The 19,917-nt window shown below is 57.1% G+C and overlaps 2 protein-coding genes across 2 annotated transcripts in view; one reads left to right on the forward strand and one right to left on the reverse strand.

Moving 5' to 3' along the window:
- LOC143155326 (zinc finger C4H2 domain-containing protein) overlaps positions 1-14,524 on the reverse strand; it is a 186,866-nt gene extending 172,342 nt beyond the window's left edge. The window contains exon 1 of the mRNA XM_076327974.1: positions 14,398-14,524. The gene's annotated coding sequence lies outside the window, so the exon portion shown is untranslated. The remainder of the gene's footprint in view (positions 1-14,397) is intronic.
- A 504-nt stretch (positions 14,525-15,028) lies between these two features.
- The window catches only part of Toll-6 (Toll-like receptor 6), a 28,666-nt gene continuing 23,777 nt past the window's right edge, over positions 15,029-19,917 (forward strand). The window contains exon 1 of the mRNA XM_076320765.1: positions 15,029-19,668. Within this exon, the coding sequence (XP_076176880.1) occupies positions 15,936-19,652 (3,717 nt within the window). The 5' untranslated portion in view covers positions 15,029-15,935 and the 3' untranslated portion in view covers positions 19,653-19,668. The remainder of the gene's footprint in view (positions 19,669-19,917) is intronic.

Here is a 19,917-nt window from a genome sequence, read left to right on the forward strand (position 1 = left end):
GGTTTCGGGAAAAACCGCGACGTCGCGGAGGGAGAGGGACGAGAGGAGAGGAGAGGAGAGGAGAGGAGTCGGATCGAAGGGGGCGCGTCCCGCGTTCGGGGTCGGGGAGGATGGGGATAAGACGGGCAAGAAGGGTGCTCTGGAACGGCGTGGAATAGGACGAGTAAAGTGATTGCGAAAAGGGGGTCAGAGGGAAAATGGGGTACGCTGGTTTAATAGAGTGAGCCATGATGGATGACTCGAGATCGATATTGCTTCTTCTTTGGCCGGAGTATCTACGCGACACGAGTATCCTCGGCATTTCGGAAGCCGCGACGGACCGTGGACGATATACGAGCTCGCATACCGGGCATTTTCGCCGGTGGACGCACACACGTGTACCGGGACACGCGACCCCGGTACGTCCGTGACTCCGTTATTACGGCGAGTCTTATGGACGGTAGACGTCGCGCAAGAATTCGTAATACCGCGTTCGTCTCGTTCGCGTCCGTTTACTCGACGCCGACCGGATAACTACGATTTTCTCGGCCAAGGATAATTGTCGCGAGAATGGAATTCCTTCGCGCAAGAAATCCTGGGTAACGAGTTATATAATTTTCGCCCGCGCACCGTGTATTCCCGGCTGACCGTCCCTTTCCCTTTGCGGCGAGAACCTTCGCTGTACGCGCGACGCGCAACGCGACAACCACGAGAAACTCCCTGGTTTGCTGGAAATCGGACCGACGCGATCACCGGGAGTAAATAAATAAAGGTTCGCGGTACATTTGGTCGTCGATCGACCTTCTTACGCGTCCCGTGCACGAGCGCGCGCCTTAACGACGACAAAATCCTCATCGCGTGTCGCGATCCGTGAGCTCGACCTTATTCGGCTCGGCGCTAAACCGGTCGAGCAATTACGGAACTTTTAATAAGCGTAAATATTATTCTCCAAGGTGGTACCATTCCTTGGCGAACGCCCGTAAAAAGAGCTAATTTTCCAGCGGACGCAAGAAAGCTCGTTGTCGCCGAACGAAAGAAACCGGCCGAGGCGGCAACGACCGTTTCGAAAGAAATACATTCGCTCGTTGTCGCCGGTTGCCGGTCGTTGTCGTTCGCGCGGAGAGCGTAGCTTTCGCGCGTTTCGAGTGTTTCGAGCGTTTCGAACGGCCGGTCGAGGACGGAACGGAAAGTATCGAGGCTCGTCGCGAACTTGCGCCGCCCTGGGACACTCGACGGGAAGGGTGGGGGAGGGCCGCGAGCACGATATAAAGTTACTCGAAATTACATCTGCATATTATTTCAATTTTGTAGATTGTTTAACTGCAGTAACGCCCGGATGCCGGGGGAACTCTCGCGAAAGTTTTCTTAGGATAATCTCTCCTAGGTACCGTAGCGCGGCGCAGCCTCCCGCCCCAAGTTGCCGCATCTCATTGACTGTGTCGGAAGGAATTTGTTGGCCCCCCCCCCTCCCCTTCCCTTCCCTTCCCTTCCTACCCCTCCTCTCCCGCAACCCGGCGTACTCCGGTTCCGTCCAAAATTAATTTAGCGACCGCCCCGCCGCGAACAGAGACGAAGCTCAACGAGCCGCGAACCGAATAAATAAGTCCCGGGGACGGGGCACGTCGATGCGACGCCATTGCGGGATTCGATGCGCGCGGAAAAACCACCGAGAGAACGCTCGGCGGTTTGCCCGCTCGATTCTCTGCCCCCTGGCGCAATAAACAGCGGCGAAAAACAAGCCGAACCGTCGGGCGTAAATCATCCGAAGTTTACATTGGATCGGTCGGTGGAGATACGCCGCGTCGCCGCGAGGGAGCGGAAGAACGGGCGAGCGGACGGGCGAGCGGGCGGGCGAACGGGGGAGAAGAAAAAATTGGACGATTCGACGAACCCGTTCCACGGTGATAGAACTTCCCGACGGACTTGTACGTCGCCGGAGATACATTACTCGCAGCCCCGGCGCGATAAAAGTAACGACGCTCGTCGAATATTCGCTCGTTACCGCGAAACGTCGCGATTACGGTCGACAAAGTATCCCATCGCGTCGAGTCGCGAGTCTCGATCGAGGAAATAACCGCGGAACGGTGCTTCGTCGGACCGCGCCTAAACGGAAAAGGCACCGATCCTCGATTTCAATTTCCAGAACGTACACTTATCGGGGCGTGTCGGGCTGACGTTTGACGGAATAGAAGTACTTCCGAGATTAATTCCCGCGCCTCTCGGCATTTCGATCGGCGGGATACGACGGCGAAATAACTCGGAACACCTTCCCTCTTGGTTCGATCGCATCGACGGGGAGCCAGAAGCGAGGGCGGAGGCCGGCGAGAGGGTGGTACGGACCGGGGAGGAGAGAAGAAGAGACGGGGCCAGGGGGCCGGGGGTCGAGAAAAAGGAAGAAGAGAGCTCGGGTGAAAAGAAGAGCGGGTGGACGGGGGGTGGGCAGTGTGTCGTTTGTATCAATTTACCGGAGCTACCCTCACGCCCACCGACTTGCTTCAGATTTAATCCAATGCCGCGTCGAGAAGGGTAATTCGTTGAACAAAGATCCCCACCTACCCGGGTCGGGTCGAGAGATCTCGGTTCGCGTTTCGCCGAAAAGTAAATAATCGAGTACGCCGAATTTCGAGCGAGTCGCGTATTTATTCCTCGGAAGGGTCCAGTGCGCTGCACGGGTTTTAAATATTACGAGTTCCCGCGAACAGCACCGCCGTCTCCGCGTAAATACGCACAGGGCGTTTCGTTGTTCGCGGGCTCGACATCGGGAGAGTATCGTTCCACGAGCGAACCGAGTCGACGAGAGTTCACCGAGACTCGTACCCCGTGTACCGCGAAACGTCGATCGACCGGTCGTTCAAGGTCCTCGACGCCGCTGTTCCGTTTCTCGGCTCGTTGAACCCCTCGTTGTACGGCTCGAACGAGGCGAAAATTTTTACGAGAAATATCAGCGGGAACAACAAAGCCGAAACCGATTTCCCGGAAAACAATATTACTTACGGGAACCCCTCGATATTTATAGCGCGCGCGATACCGGGGATCGCGTTCGTTGTTTTTATTGCGCGGCCGTACCGATAACATCGGTGCTCCGAGGATTATCCGTACAGGTTCCGAGGTATCGTCCGTCGTTTCAAGGGTTTCGTTTTTTCGGACGCATCGCGGGTATATTCGATAGCGCGAGGTGCTCCAACGGACTGGAAAAAAAAAAAAGAATTCGATACGCGTTCCGCGCCGAGCGGAAGAAAGCGTGCCTCGGCTTTCCGCGTGTCTTCGAAAACTTCCCGGACCGCGATAAGTAAAAAAAAAAGAAAAAAGAGGAAAGGGGGAGCGACGCGACGGAAGAAAGCGATCCGAGTTCGCGAGGGCTTTTCGGAAAATTGCGAACGCGCGAGTACGCGAGGTCGGAAAGTTTCCAAACTACCGTCTTAAATCGTCCTCGATCCCGACTTCCACGATCGCGAATCGTCGATTTGTCCGGCGAATTAGAAAACTTTAATTACCCGCGACGTATTTCGAGAAAGGGTGGGTCGCGTATCTCCGCGATGTCCGCGAGAGCAAAATATTCGTTTCGAGCGGCTCGTTAAATTCCAACGGCGCTTCCGTACCGCGAAAACTCGGCCGATAGATCACGCTAAACTTCCTGCACGTTCGTGCTGGCAATTCTCTCGTTCCAACGCGAGTCAAGGATACCCGCAAGAGAACGCGAAACCGGCGGGGGAAACTCGTGTATACACGGACCGCCCTTCCTGCTCGCGGAAATCTTTCAAATTCGAAGAACACGGTCTCGCGAACGCGGAGCGCAACGTTTCGAAACGATCGAGTCGCGAATCCCAGGACCGAATTCGACGAAAATTTCGAGTTGCAAAACCGTAAACCCGTCTCGCGCTGGAAAGATCGTTCGTCGAAACGGCTAACAGAGCGAAACCCTCGGAACGAACCCGTTATCGTTAAATAATTCAACGTCCTCGAACAACCGACGCGCCACCGATTCCGTGACAACGAACAACGCTCGTACCGGTGGTTTCGAGAGAACACTCGGACGAGTCCTTTGTACGAAATCGTTCGGAAACATCGGCGGAAGGTTATCTCGAAGTCGATGTATACATCGGTCCCGAGGGTCGGGATTTTCATTTCGCGTTCGGTTTAATTTTAATTTCGGTCCGGACCGCTCCGCGAGCCACCAACGATGGTTCCGGGCAATTATGATAATATCTTGATCCGATAATGGGACGCGATCTTATTCTTACGAATTGTCGCGGGGTGGCCGACGGGGGACGGGGGAGGGGGTACGGAGTTGGGGCGGGGTTCGCGCGGGTTACGAACGGCGACGATTTCACGCTCGAGAACTCCGGGAACGGAGCTGGCAAAGAGGAATTAAGATCTCGCGAGGGCTCTCGTTCCGACAATGCAAAGAACCTCGTCGGAGCGAGAACGCAGATCGGAATAAGACGGATCGAGCGGGAACGGGAAGACGAAGGGAGGAGGCGGTAGGAGGGTGGGACGGTGGGACGGTGGGACGGTGCGGTGGAGGACGAGAAACAAGGAGACCGCGGAGAGGGAAGGAGAAAAAAGACCACGGGGGACAGGAGGCGGATCGAGGAATAAGGAACAGTCTGGACGAAAAGTGCCGGAGGGGGTAGCGGAATCGAGAAGACGCGGGACGGAGGAACAGAAGCAAGGGGTCAGAAGGGACATTATACTTGCTTCTGCAGCTCTGTCGTCGGCTCTTTGTTTATATTCCCAGGACAGCCAACGGGGACGGACCGTTTGACATGTCGCCGCTCGCAAAGATGTTAAAGGACAAAGGGGGTAGAGAACCTTCCCGTTCCCCGCGGCGCAACCCCCTTCGTCCTGCTCGTTCTCGCGGCCATTGAAACGCCTTCAACGCGGCGCACAAGCTGCCGGTCGTGCGCACGTAAGTGCCATATCATTATGCGGACGGATAATGAACCCTCCCCGAGTGTTGGTGGGATAAGTAGCTTCCTATATTTCACCGAACGACCTACGGGGCTGTTTTTTCGGCAGCGCGGGGAACGAGCGGACGAGTTTCGACGAGAAGAACTTTTTACGCGCAAATACCTCCGCGCGACGCAAATACCTCGCGAAATACGGGTAAACTTTGAACCGCGATCGAGGAACGCGCGTCGATCGTTCGAGTCGAGTCGAGCCCGATACGCGCTCTGCGATTATCGGATTCTCGAGACGTTCGCTCTCGCTCTCGCTCTCTCGTTGCTCTTCGATCGCGGGGTTGACTGGGAAACGGTGCTACCCACTTGCCGCGAATCGGGCCCTAATTTCTCCGGATAACGTTAAAGCGACGTACGGACGGACGACGTTTCCGCTCGAAATCGAACGCTCGCAACGGGGAAAAAATTGGCAAACGATGCCACGGGACCCGCGCGGAGGTGAAATCGCGAGAGCGAACCGTCGCGGTGGAAATATCGCGAGAAGGGACCGGGAACGCGCGTAGTTGGGAAGCGACCGATGTCGTGCCCGCCAATTCTCCCTTAATCTTCGAACGACTCCGATCCGTGTAATCTATTCCGCGGATCGCGCGGCTCCCGTAATTAGAAATAACTCGCGTACCCGGCGTGTACCGATCTCCCGACACGGAGGAAATATCTTCCGTCGAATAACTTCGAACAACGTGTCCCCTTCCCTTGACACTTCATTACCCTGAAATAATTAATTCCTATCTGGTAACGAGGTACCGGTCGTTAAAGTCCGTGACACTCGTAATACGCCCGGTTAACGATATCCGTATCGCCCAGCCGGCACGACTCGCGCGCACGTATCGTAAGCCGACGCGAGACGTACAGCTTACCTTTAAATATTTCACTCGTCGAGCTCGGCTCTCGCGCCAGTCACCGAAACCTACGCGCACGGACCGGTAGCTACCCGTTGAGAATCGACTCGCACCGTTCGAACTCGCCGCTTCCCCTTTCTTCGCCCACTTTTTCTTTTTTTTTCCCCCCGCCCGCGTCGATAAATTTGCAAAACTACCCGACGCGTTCCACCGTCGAGCCGTCGTTCGCGGATCGATCGATATTCGTCGTTTTTCGGCCGCTTTGCTCCGTAATCCTCGATGAACTTTTAATTTATGCATGGTTTTTTCGACCGTTTCGGTTACAGCTGCTCGTTATCGCCCTTCCCCCTCGCGAACGAAACGCGAGCACCGTGTCGCTCCGGATAAAAAGAGGCGGAGAATCCGGATCAATTTCGGTAGTTTCGTTCTTCCTTCGAAACGTTGCGTCCGTTTTCGGCCGGCCCGAACTCTCGTCGAACTTTGGGCGCAAGCGAGAACGAGCGATTTCGCGGTGTACGGCGATTCGCGCCAGCGATCCGAATACGCTCCGTCTGTTTTTTCGTCGGCCTGGATGTTCACTCGTTTACGCGACGAGTACCTGTCTCGCGTCGCCTCGCCTCGGCCCGCTCGAGACTCGACGGAACTCTTTTCGCGTTGTTCTCGTCGGTCGATTCGATCTACGTTTTTCGGATCGGCAAACCCGGCCGGTCGCAAAAACCCCTCGTTCCCGTCGGTCTTGTCATCGGCCGAAACGAAACCGTCCGTTTGGAGAATCGGTTCCTCCGGGGCGACGGTGAGCTCCGACGAGTCGCGAGTTTGAACGCGGCCGGACTCGGTATCGCCTCGCGTTCCCCAGGAAAACTCGAAAGAGAAGGTTGCGAATGGGAGAACGAGGGAGCCAGCTGGAACGACGGAGAGACCGAAAAACCCCTCGACTCCCCGTACCGCGGCTAAATACCAGTAATTAAAACGTCGAGGTTTCGCACAGTCGTTCCATTTATTCGATATTTGTTTGTCGCGCGTTGCATTCGTCTACTCGGTGTTCCACTTCCCTTCCCTCGGTCCGTGTGCAATTTTGTACACGCGCGCGGGCTAGGTGTGCGAGCTCGTAGCTCGCAGTGTTCGGGCGCATCGGTGCACGACCGCGCGACAATGCGAAAACCTGCTCCCGCGCGTCGGTGTGCCCTGGTTTTACAGGGGTTCGCGTATCTCGTGGTCGTCGTCGTCGTCGTCGTCGTTGGAAAATCATCGAGAAAGAATCGGCTCGCGGGTTATCTCGAGTAGGGTCGTAGGCGGTCTCGCGTCTTCGGAGGTCCCGGATCGTCGCGGGCCACGCGTACGCGTTCGAGGGTAGATACGGCTACGGTGTTACGGGAGAAGGACGAGCGGATCGAACGGGAAGCGAGAGAGCCGAGAAGGAGCGAGCGAGAAGGGAAAACCGCGACTACCGCGCGCTTCGTTCCGCAGCTGTTGCCAAGCCTGTGTGTTACGACTGCACAGTTTGTTCATTCGCCGCGCATTCGACCGAGCCGGGGAGAGAGAGGACGGCTCTAATGAAAGGAGTTTATTAGGACGTGCGCGCGCGCGAACGCGTGCGGGCGGACGAACGGGCGGACGAGAAACGAGAAACGAGGAACGAGGAACGAGGAACGAGGAACGAGATCGAGGCGAAGGGTGAGAGGGTAGATTTGCATCCCTTATGCGTAATTTCGCTTCGATATTAGATTAGTCGGTCCTGCGTTATCCGCGCCTCGGAATTACGACGTAGCGGCGCTGATTAGGCATCCGGGGACCGAACGAACGCGTCCTCGGCTCCCTCCGGTCCCTTCCCGGCTCTCCTTTTCGACGTCTTTTTACCTCACGGGCGAAATAAAAGCCGGCGATGGCTCCATTGTCTGGAAATTAGCCGGCCGAACGTCGCGCGGCGGCGAGGCCCCGGTCTCTCCTAGCCGGGGAAAATCGATCGCCGCGACTGTTTCCGTTGTCGCCGGTTCGTCGAGCTTCCATCCCCTGCCCCCTTAGTCCCCTGCCCCCTGGCACCCGCCGCGGTGTTTCGTTCGGCGCGTTATCCGAGAACCATCGGGAAAACGCTCGCGGGCCATCGACTCGGAATTTTCCTCGAATCCGGTCGAAGGCTGCGCGCCCGAGAGACCGACTCGCTCGAGCGAAAACGCTCGAATGTCTCCGCCGGGGTAATTCGAGACTTTTTTTCCCTCGGACTCTATCGGGAGGGAGTCCCTCTTCGAGACTCGTCGGACCGTGTTCCGTTAGATCCGGTTCCAGCGTATAATAAAGTAAAATTCTCTCCCGCGGCGGGGCCGAGAGAGGGGGGAGGGAGCGGCCTCTTCGGATTTCGTTCGACTCGATCGGTCTCGTTCGAGACGGTCGTTTCGATTTTAAACGAGACGAACCGGTGGCTGCGAATTTTAGGACACGGCCGTTTCCGCCTCGAAAATGTTCCACCGATGCGCCGTTTATACGATCGTTTATACGCGACGCGTATATCCACGGTATTCTTGTAAGTCGTATAAACTTGGACAATATCGCGGCGCTGAAAGATTTTAGAGCCGTCGGTTATGGCGGCGGTCGCGTTCCCGCTGTCTCGTAATGGTACAGTTAGCGTGACCTATGGCCGCTGACGACCATCGAGAGGACGCCGGTGGAAATTTTATCGCGCGAAAAGGGCGAAACGGTTGCGCGTCCGCGTCTCGATTTCCACCGACGGATCGACGGTGCGCGCCGCTTCTCCGCTGGAGACGCATCCCTCCGGGTGCTCCTTCGCCGTAAACGATCTTTCGTCGCGCGCATCCCTTGTTTCGAGCCGTTTAAATGTTTGCCGACGCGATTCGTCGGGTCGCGATAAGCAAATAGCAGCGATCCCTCTCGCTTCGGGGGGAGGAAAAATTCACCGGCGTCCTGGAACTCGATTCGATATTTACCGGTAACCGGTAGCTACGGTCTGCTCCAGCGGGAGAAAAATCACGGCGCGATCGCTCCGCCGAAGTAAATAATAACGAAAGCTCATCGATCGGGCGTACCGGAGCGGCCGGATACGCGGAATTACGAATCGTATCGAAACGCGCTTTGAATATTCAAAGTGATTTAACGTTACCCGGCTCGAGGCTGCGGCGCGAACGTTGTTTCGATTCGTCGACCCCCCGGCGAAAAATCGTCGCGCGAACCGGCTGCGTTCTCGATAATCTTTCGTTAAACCGCGATCCGAGCCGTGACGTCGCGGACGTTAACGAGAACGGCTTCATGAAAATGCAAAACGTCGACGATGCACCGTGACGGTGGAAGGACCGATGCTCGGAAAGGGGTCGCGAAATCGAGACAATTCCGTTCCAACGCGTCTACCGTTGTCGGCAATTTCGAGCGCGCAAACTTCTCCTCCTTTTGAGTAAGTTTGTACGTAAACGCGCAAACGATTAGACCGTCCTGGGAAACGAAACGACGGATCCGGGGAGTCGGAAAGTCGCGGGAGAAACGAGGGACGGGAAGGTTGCAACTTTGAACGGCACCGATTGAAATTCGACGAGGGACGGAACGATCTCGAGCGCATCGCGACTCTCGGGCCGGGATCAACGCCTCGATTCGTTCGTTGGTTTCGTTCGCGAACGAGACGCACCTTGTGCGTTCGTAACGCGCGTTATCCGTGTCTCGATGTTCGATCGACGATCGTTGGCCGCGTTCTAAATTCGTTCGGGTACGCGGACGTCCACCGTTGGTCGGATCCCTGACCCGATACCGCACAAAAGAGAGCCGGCGAGTTCTGGTCCGTTTGTTCGAGGCTGCGGTGCTCACTACCGTCGCGAACGTTGGGTACGCGTTCTTCGACGTTGTTGATCCTCATTGTCGCGTAGGGCACGATCAATTGAAAGAGCTCGCGAGCGATGAATGTCCACCGATATCAAGTTTCCGGTTAAACGTCGTTCGGGTTGCGCCGGTGCAGCTCGAAAGAGGGCCCCGTCGCGTCGCATTGAAACCAGATCGTGTACGCTCTATAGTTGCATTCGACGCGCGTTCCGCGCGACAAATTAACAATCTAGAATGGCCGAGGGCAAAAAAAGTGTCGCGTCGCGCCCCGGTGTTTCCCCGCTTTATTTCCGCGTCGCTCTCGATATTATCAACGGGGACGAGCTTCGTCGCTCGACTTTTTTCTCATCCTCGGTGTACTCCGAAACGAAACGCAACCGTCGAGCGATTCGCCAACGTTTCGAAACGGACTCCATCGCGGTATCGATTCGAATCCGCGTCGATCGAGAAGATCGCGAGCAAAAAATTACAGGCGGGCGATTCGACTCTCGGTTTCGTTCTTCGTTCCACGGATCGCTCGACGAGCCGTGTTTCGTGAAAACGGCCCGCTCGATTTCGCCGCGACGAAAAATGTTTCGATACGCCCGGGAGGAAAAGACGTTCGCGGCAGCCAGCGGTTCGTTTCGCTCCTGTTCCGCGGCAAATACCGTTGAAAACGCGCTTGTTCGAAAGCGTTGCGGCAAAAGTTCTTTTTATTCTCGAAAACTTTCCGTCCGCGTATCTCGCGTACCTACGTACGCCGTTGTTGCGCGCGGTAAAATTTTACAACCGCGTTTTTTTACAATTGCGGCGGGACGTGGCCGTTGATCTTTCCGCCTTGCGTAAACTCGAAGGAAACGCGAGTCGGGAACGTTGCACCTTCGAAACGCGAGAACGTTTCCTCGGACGAGCTCGCGATACGATTGTTCCTTAAATTCCCGATACTCCCCGTCCCGTTCCGTCCCGTTCCGTTCCGTTCGGTTCGGTTCCGCGTCGTCCCCGGGCTCTTCGATTTTCTTTCCCCTCCAACCCTTTCGGCTCGACGTCCGGAGCGTCTCGATCTTTCGATAAATTGTAAATACTGCCGATCGTTCCAATATCGAAAGACAGTCGCGGACCGATTGCCAATTACTTTCGGACCAGCGATTTCTTTCCACCCTCCGGCGGCGGTGCCTTTTATTTTCGTCCCGTTATCCGCGTCTTTGTCGGAGGATACGCAAACGGTACGAGTAATTGCTAGAATATACGAGAAAGAGACCCGTAGAAAAATACGATCGTCCCCGCGAATTTAACTTCCGTTCCGTCACGGACGTTAAGAAAGGCCGTACGAATCGAATTCGCGTAGCCGGTTTCGATAGATGCCGCGGCACTGCGAACGAACGAGCTCCCGCGACCCGGAATCGGAACGTTTTTCCAGCCTCCGAGAATGGAAGAATAAGCAATCCGACCAGGTGTTCGCGGTGGCGACACGGTATTCGTTTTACACACTTTACCCTCGTGTCGTGCCGACAGTGACAAACTCGTTCGACGAAGAGCTACGGTCGAAGGCGCGCGCGTTGCGCCGTTTCGCGCAGATTTCCGACGCGAGCGAAAAACACCGCGGTCCGAAAAAATCCCGTTATAAATCGAATCGTCGTAAAGCACGCCATTGTCCGACACATTATACGTACTCGGCGAGCAGAAATTTCGGAACGTCGTAGATCGACGGGAGTATACGGCCCGTCGAAACCGATTCGGAGAGCGACGGAGGCTTCCGGCGATTCCCGCGCGCGTCCATTTTTCCCGTACTTGGCGGCTCGTTTTTCCGAAACCGCGACCGAATCGATGAACCGTGTACGCCGTAATTTTCCACGCGCGTTCGTTATTCTCCGAACGGGAACGCGCGCGGTGCTCTCCGCGGGAAATATTTTTAACGACCCTCGGTGATCGATCGCAACGACGCCGCGATCGATTCGATCGATCGAGACACCGAGCCGATCGTCGCCGAGTTTCCGGTAGGCGCGACGCCGACTCGCTCGTTTCGCTAGGCGCGTATCGCCGATAACGGACCACCCTGTACGCGTCGCGTTCGAGGAATCGATTCGCGGTAACGAAAAGGCTTGTCGGCAAAGTGCTCGAAAACTCAACGACGCCGACTGTGGCGTTACCGGGAGAAAGCTCGTAGCTTTTAATAACATCGTTTCCCATCGGGGCGAGTATCGAGGCGGGCGGTTTTGTTTGCGAACGAAAAAGGGCTTTCAGAGAAGCATTCGACGCGAGTATTTATGGGGAGACTCTCTCGTCCACGGCACTCGAGAAGCCACGAGGAATCATCGAGGAGGAGAAGGAGGAGGAGCCAGCAGTCTCTTTGACCCCTGGCTCGTTCCGGCCCCCCTCGGGCAATTAATCCCTTTTGCTCGATTAAACTCTTATTCTAGCTTTAATTAAAACTTCTTTTTCGCCGTCATTCTCCGCCACGGTGCTCCGGCTCGGAAGATCGCGCGTCGCCGAGGCGATTCGTCTTCTTACACGGAAACTGAATCCGTCGCTAATTGATTTTCGAATCGGAAAGGAAACTTGGCCGCGAGAGCGGCCGGGGGTCGGCCCGGACCAGTTCGCTTTCTCGATCGGCTCGGGCAAACGTCTACGAACGAGGAGATCCGTTCGGGGAAGTTCGAGAACCTCGAATGGCGAAACACGGTGTAAATAAGATAAACAACGGCCGAGGCGGGGCGGTCTTACGGGGGGGAAGGAAACTTATCTACCGGGAACGAGTGTTTCTGGCCCTTTCTTCCACCGGCACCTGTCCGTCCGCGAGCGTGTACGTGCGCGTCGTTCACCGACACCCGGCAGACCTATTTCTGCCGGAGTTTAGGGTTCCACGGTTGACTTTGCTCCGGCCACTTCTCGCCCGCGAGGAAACTTTCTCGGACCTCCCGGGAACCTCTCCTCGAGGTTACGACGATCCGACCATTTCCCTCTCCTCTCCGAACGCTTCGTAATCACGAACCGTCGTAGGAGCGCGATCGAGTATCGATTACCGTCCGAGGGATCCCGATAACTCGCGTTTTCGTTCATCTTCATCGGACGAGCGATGCGCGACGGTCGTTAATTATCCTCGAAGGACAAAGTATCTCCTAACGGGGAATGCCCGCGCCTCGTAACGTACACCGATCGGTCGGTGCTCGCCTCGCTTATTTACGAGCCGGGATTCCTCGTAACGGGCGATACGCGCGATCGAGGATCTCGTTCGGCCCGGTACGCGTGAATCGAGACGGTGATCGATCTTAGCTGCGAACGCCGCGTGGGAGTTTCGGTCCTATCCGTTGTGGGTTCCTCGCCCAGCCGAAGCGAGGCGCAACGCGGCCTAATCTTTCCCTCCTCGGGCCCCGTGGCCGGTTATCGCGCGGAACGCGTCGCGGTTACACGATCTTGGCCGTGCACCGGCCGAATTCCCCGAAATTCGATTCACCGCCGGCTGGATATATACAATCGTTCCGGATCATCATCGATCAAGTCGAACGTCTCTCGACGGGTGGACAAGAATGAATCAGCGAGGCTTATTCGGAGCGGATCGAGGACTCGATCCCGCGGAGTCGGTCCTCGTGTTACGCACAAATCGAAGATCTCGATACGCGCGTATAAATACGTAGCAGGCGGACCCTGCCTCTCGGTTCCTTCCCGACCGTAAAGAGAAACAGAAAACCGTGCCGTTCGGTCGGCCACTTAAAAATTGATCGAAACCTTTTTACGAGCAGTCCTCGGACAGGGGTGGTGCTCCGAATATCGCGTGGATCGCGATAGAGGAAGCCGAGAGCAGGACCGTGGAGAGAGACCGGTTCCCAGACCCTCGGCCGCAACGTTCGCCGATCGAATCGCTCGCGTCTACGCGACCGTTTTCTACCGAGACTCGACGCGATCCGCGGTACCGTGCACGCGGTGATAAATTTTTATCGACTTTCTCCCGGCAACGTTCCCGCTTCCGAATTCGTCGCGGCGTTGCGCAACCGTTTACCCGCGAGAAAAGGATCGCTCCGGCGCTCGAGGGAGCGAATTTTCCTACGGTGATTCGATTAACGGGTCGCGCGGCCTATTGTTCGCGGCACACACGTCGGTGCTCCGTGCCTTTTTTATCCCGGGGTTCTTATTTCGCGAACGTGATTCGCGCGATACGGATTTACCTTCGTAATTAGCGCAAACGATCGCCCCGCCATCTACGACGCTCGCGACCAAGCGTAATTTTCGCTCGCGATTGCGGTTCGCGTATTCGGAGCCAACGCCGATCAGGAAAAAAACAAACAAATACGAACGACCGATATCTCGACGCGAAGGAAATCGCGCGTAAAATTGCCATTTCGTTCGTTTTTCTGGCCGTCGATCGCGGGATCAACGTCGAGTTCTACGCTGTATTTCTTCAACGACGTATTTCGAACGCGTATCTTTCGACGTTACCTTTCGACGTACGAAGAAGAAAAGAGTATCGCGATCGGGAAAGATTTTCGGACCACCCGAGCGCGTATACGACGAAGCTTCGAGGCTCGATCGAATTTCGAGTTTCTCGGTTCTTCCGATACACGTACACCGTTCGCGCGTCTCGTAAAACACGATCTCCGATCGCAACGGCAATCGTAGATAATTGCGTACGCGCAGGGTTCGGTCGAGAGACTCGAAGTTCGCGGCACTCGCGGTAGCGCGCGCTACGGTGCAGCCATGACGGCTTCCGAACCGAATCTCCCTAACCAAACCCAAACGCGTCCGATGGACGAGAAGCGAAGAATCGCCCTCGAGGCGGGCGAACGCAACGCGAAAGAAAGAAAAGCGTCGTGTTGCTGTGGTGTGCTTACCCAGAGATTCTCGAACGGCGCGATGCGCGCGTACCGATGCTCCCGCGCGCAACGATCGGGAATCGCGGCACGATACGAGGATGCGAGGATGCGAGGATACGATCTCACGGTTCCGCTTCGGTCGACGTCTCGTTGGCCGGGGTGGTCGTCCAGGTAGGAGTAAGATTTCATCGCGTAGGACGAGGGTGGCCGTCGACGTCGAGGCGCAAGGTGTCCCGCTCGCGGCCGAGATCGCGCGAGTTCGGACTCGCGACTCTTTCGACCGCACGAACGCCGAGAAGATAGAGACAGGTTGTACGCGGGGCGTCCCTTTCCGCGCGTAACACCAGCGTAGCGCGTCGCGTGTACAGAAACGCGGGTCGTTCGTGATGGGAGCGCGCGCGATTTCTACGTACCTTGGAGAGACGGGGAGGACTAGATTCGAGGGAACGCGCACCGTCCTCGTTCCACCGGGGCGAAGCGACGTAGGCGCGTGCTCGCCGTTAGTTGGGTGCCGGTCCTCGGTGTGTGTCGGTGCTGCCGCCAGTGGTGGGGGAAGGAACGATTGGTGGACGCTGCGTCGAGTTAGATGCTGTGGAGATCTCAACCGTCAGTTGCGCGGTGGCCACCGTACCGAGTGTTACGGTTTTCGGTGTCGCGTTCGTTCTTTTTCTCTCTCCGCTGTTTCTCTCTCTCTCTCTCTGCCCCTCTCTCTCTCTCTCGCTCGCTCTCGCTCCGTCTCTCGCTCTCTCGCGCAGATTCGTCGCGTCGGACGGAGCAATGGGATTTCGGTGAACACGAATCGGGATTTCGGACAGTGTCGTACGCGTCGTATCGCGGTAACATCGCGGGATGCCCGCGCGTCGGTAACCGGACGTCTCGCGGAGAACTCGGAAGAGGAGGGAAATTTTGGCGGAAGATCGTCGCCGAGCGACGTACCCGGCTCGTCGATTCGCCGGCTGGTCCGCCGCGCGAACGATCGCCGACGCGCTCGAGGAGCACCGAGAAACTACGGGATGCGCGAACCGAGATCTCGAAACGCGGCAACTTGCGAACGCAATTACCTCGAGATTCGCTCCGTCTGTTGCGCGCAAATCGTCGATTCCCCGGTCGAGAGTCGCTCGAGTGTCTCGCGAGGGATTCCCTGCGCGCGGTGGATGAACAACCTGCGACCGAGTGAAGTGTGATTCTTCGAGTGGAAAGTACTCGGGGGTACTCGGTGAAACGCGGTAACGCCGCGCGTTGCGTTCCCCCCCACCCCACCCCACCCCGCACCTTTGCCCCCTTTGCCCCCTCCCTTGGCCACCGTTCAGCGAGGAGACTACGAGGAACCGTCGAGACGCGCTATCGGAACGATCTTAGCGGAGCGTCGCGAAACGAGTTTCGCATCGATCGCGCGAGCCGACACATGTCGCTCGGTCGGAGCAAATATTGGAGGGCGTATACGAGGGACGAGAGCGTGCGTTAACGCGGAGCGCAGGAAGCGGCGCGGAACGGTGTGTGATGACCGGGAGGAGACCGAGGATCGGAAACAAGGGAAGGCAACGAGTTCGGTAAAGATGCGTGGGCTGGTCGTGGAGGCGGTGCTCGGGAGATCGGTGTCGGTCCTCGCGTCGTTGGCCCGCTACTACTGTCTTCTGTTGCCGGTCTGCCACGTGCTCGCGGCGACCAGCGAGCTACCGCCGAGGCTCGACCTGCCCGAGCACTGTTCCTGGGACTCGCGACAGGACGGAGCGGTCACTTGCGTCTACCGGTACTCGAACAACGGTTCGCTCGGGACGAACTTTTCCCAGTCGACGAGCGAGTACGTGACCTCGGTGAACGTGGTCTGCGAGGAGCAAGGTTTGCCGGAGGACGGGGCCTTGAACGCGGTCAGGTTCGTTCAGCTCTGGAGGTTGCGATCGTTGACGTTGACCGGGTGCAAGCTGATGCACTTGAGGGCCGAGGTTCTCCAGGGGCTGCGGGATCTCCGGAATCTGACCGTTCGCAGCCTGAACGGACGGAAGAGCAAGTACAGCCTCGAGCTGGAGAGCGGGGCGTTCGACGGTGTAACGCTGATCGAGAAGATCGATCTCTCGCGGAACAACATCTGGCAGATACCGGAACGGTTGTTCTGCTCGCTCTCGAATTTGCTCGCGTTGAACGTCTCGTGGAACATGCTGAAGGACATCACGGATCTGGGATTCAGGGAGACGGGTGCAGCGGCCGCGGCGGCGGCGGCGGCTGCTGCTGCGGCTGCTGCCGCGACGGCGGCCGAGAGACACCCGAGACGACAACAGGAGTCCTCGACCGCGGCGTTCCCTTGCACGATGGACGTGCAATCGCTCGACGCCTCGAACAATCAAATCTCGGTGCTGCCCGGGTACGGTTTCTCCTCGTTGAAGCGATTGAGGGTGCTGAACTTGTCGAGCAACGCGATCTCGATGGTGGCGGACGAGGCCCTGGACGGGCTGCGATCCCTCGAGACGTTCGATCTCTCCGGGAACCGAATCGTCGCGCTCCCGACGGACATGTTCCGCGACGCCGCGAAATCGCTCAAGGAACTGCGACTGCAGAACAATTCCATCAGCGTGCTGTCCCCCGGTCTGGTCGCCGACATGAATCAACTCGTCGCTCTGGACCTGTCGAGGAACGCGTTGACCAGCTCCTGGCTGAACTCGGCGACCTTTTCCGGGCTGATTCGACTGGTGCTCTTGAACCTCTCCCACAATCGCATCACCAGGCTGGACCCGGCCCTCTTCAAAGACCTCTACACCCTTCAGATATTGAACTTGCAGTACAACGAGATCGAGACGATACCGGCGGACACGTTCGCCCCGATGAGTAATCTCCACACGCTAGATTTAGCGTACAACCGATTAACCTACCTGGACGCCTACTCCCTGAACGGGTTGTTCGCACTTTCTCTGCTCTCGCTCGATTCGAATCAACTCGAAGGCATCCATCCGGATGCCTTTCGCAATTGTTCGAGTATGCAGGATCTGAATCTGTCCGGGAACGGTCTGGACGGCATACCGGTCGCCCTGAAAGACATGAGAATGCTGCGTACGCTGGACCTCGGTCAAAATCGTATCAGGAGCTTGAACAGGCCCGGTTTCCGCGGAATGTCGAGCCTCTACGGATTGCGTATGATCGGGAACGAGATCGCGAACGTCACCGTGGAGGATTTCGCCGAGTTGCCCGCGCTCCAGATTCTGAATCTCGCGCGGAACAAGATCGAGGCGGTCGAGGACGGTGTGTTTTCCGCGAACCCGGCGTTGCAGGCGATCCGCTTGGACTCGAATTCGTTGCAGGACATGTCCGGGATATTCGCGAGCGCGCCCGGTCTACTGTGGCTGAACATGTCCGACAACGCGATCGTGCAGTTCGATTACGGTTACCTGCCGGAGAAATTGCAGTGGATGGATCTGCATAAAAATCTTATTACGGATCTCGGCGTCGCGCCCCAGGGCATGAGATTACAGACGCTCGACGTGTCGTTCAACCGGCTAACGAGGATACACTCGAGGTCGATACCGGACTCGATCGAGCTTCTGTTCGTGAACGACAATCTGATACAGACCGTCGATCCCCAGACCTTTTTCGACAAGACGAATCTGACCAGGGTGGATCTCTACGCGAACGAGATCGAGCGCGTGAACCTCTCCGCGTTCCAATTGACCCAAGTGCCGGCCTACCGGCAACTACCGGAGTTTTACATCGGCGGGAACCCGTTCATATGCGACTGCACCACCGAGTGGCTCCACCGAATCAATTCGTTGCTGTTGAGACAACACCCGCGGGTGATGGACCTCGGCTCGGTCTATTGCAGGCTGCCGTACGATCGGCGCAAATCGTTCCGACCGTTGTTCGACACGAAACCGTCTCAATTCCTCTGCACGTACAAGGCCCACTGCTTCGCGCTCTGTCATTGCTGCGACTTCGACGCCTGCGATTGCGAGATGACCTGCCCGACCAACTGTACTTGCTATCACGATCAATCCTGGGAGGCGAACGTGGTCGATTGCTCCAACTCGGGCTACAAAACGCTACCCGGTCGATTACCGATGGACGCCACCGAGGTCTACCTCGACGGGAACAATTTCGGGGAATTGAATTCCCACTCGTTCATCGGACGGAAGAATCTCCAGATACTGTACGCGAACGACAGCAACATAATCGCTATACGAAATCACACGTTCAGCGGTTTGAAGCGGTTGCTGGTGCTTCATCTCGAGAACAACAACATAAGCGTGCTGAACGGGGTGGAGCTGATGCCGGTGAAGAATCTGAAGGAGCTCTACCTGCAAAACAATCTGCTGACGTACATCGATAACGGAACGTTCCTTCCGCTGCGTCAGCTCGAGGTGTTGCGCCTGGAGAACAACCGACTGGGGACGTTCGCGGTTTGGCAACTCGGCCAGAATCCGTATCTGGTGGACATCGGGTTGTCCAGCAACCCGTGGAGCTGCGAGTGCAGCTACTTGGACCGCGTGCGCGAGTGGATGTCCCGTAACCGGGCGAAGATCAGCGACTGGAGCACCGTCACCTGTTCCCTCGGCATACCCATTACTCTTCCGGCGAACGGATCGGTCGTAAATTGCGCGGCATTAACGTGCACGACCTCGGCCATCGAGACGCGACCGCTCGAGGCTTATCTCCCGCTACTGCTCGCCACCGGCGTCCTGATTTTTGCCACGGTGGCGCTGGTGTGCGGCGCTTTCAAGCATCGCCGCACGCTGAGGACATGGGCGGCCAGCAGATGCGGTCTACGCGCGTGTTACAAGACGGCCGCGTTCGAGGACCAGGAGAAACCGTTCGACGCCTACATCTCCTACTCGGCCGTGGACGAGGCATTCGTATCGACGATTCTGGTACCCGGTCTCGAGACCTCGTACCGACTGTGCTTGCACTATCGGGACCTGGGCGCCGGGAGCAACGTGGCCGACGCGGTAGCCGAAGCCGCCGATTCCTCGAGGCGCACCATACTCGTCCTATCGAAGAACTTTCTGCACGGCGAGTGGGCCAGGTTCGAGTTCAAAGCGGCGCTCAGGGACGCTCTGAAAGGGAAGGGACGCTCGGTGATCCTGCTCCTGGTAGGCGGTGTGTGTCCGCGCGATCTCGACGCCGATCTCAAAAAGAGAATCTCCTCGCACACCGTCCTGGTGTGGGGGGACAAGTTGTTTTGGCAGAAGCTGAGGTTCGCCATGCCAGACGTGTCCCCCGTTCCCGTTTTGGAGAGACCTCTCCCATTGCCGCCGCCGCCGCCGCCCCCGGCCCAGCATCAATGGACGTAGAATTGCCATTATTTAGGTAAGAACCGTTATTCGATCTCGTTACGCTCCCTGCCTTTCGTCCTTTGCTCTCCAACCCCGTTCCGTTACCCCGAAAAAGGAACCTCGCGGACCTCGATCGACAACAATGCCCGCCGGGAGCCGAACGATCCTCGCGAAACTCGAAAACGACTCCTTTATCTCTCCCCTCGGAGGAAAAATTCTTTCCTCTCCGCTCGACGGGGAATCAACGTTTGCTCTTCGCATCGATCGAGAGCGCCCTTTCCGA

The sequence above is a fragment of the Ptiloglossa arizonensis genome, chromosome 1 (assembly GCF_051014685.1).
Source record: "Ptiloglossa arizonensis isolate GNS036 chromosome 1, iyPtiAriz1_principal, whole genome shotgun sequence".
Classification (NCBI taxonomy): domain Eukaryota; kingdom Metazoa; phylum Arthropoda; class Insecta; order Hymenoptera; family Colletidae; genus Ptiloglossa; species Ptiloglossa arizonensis.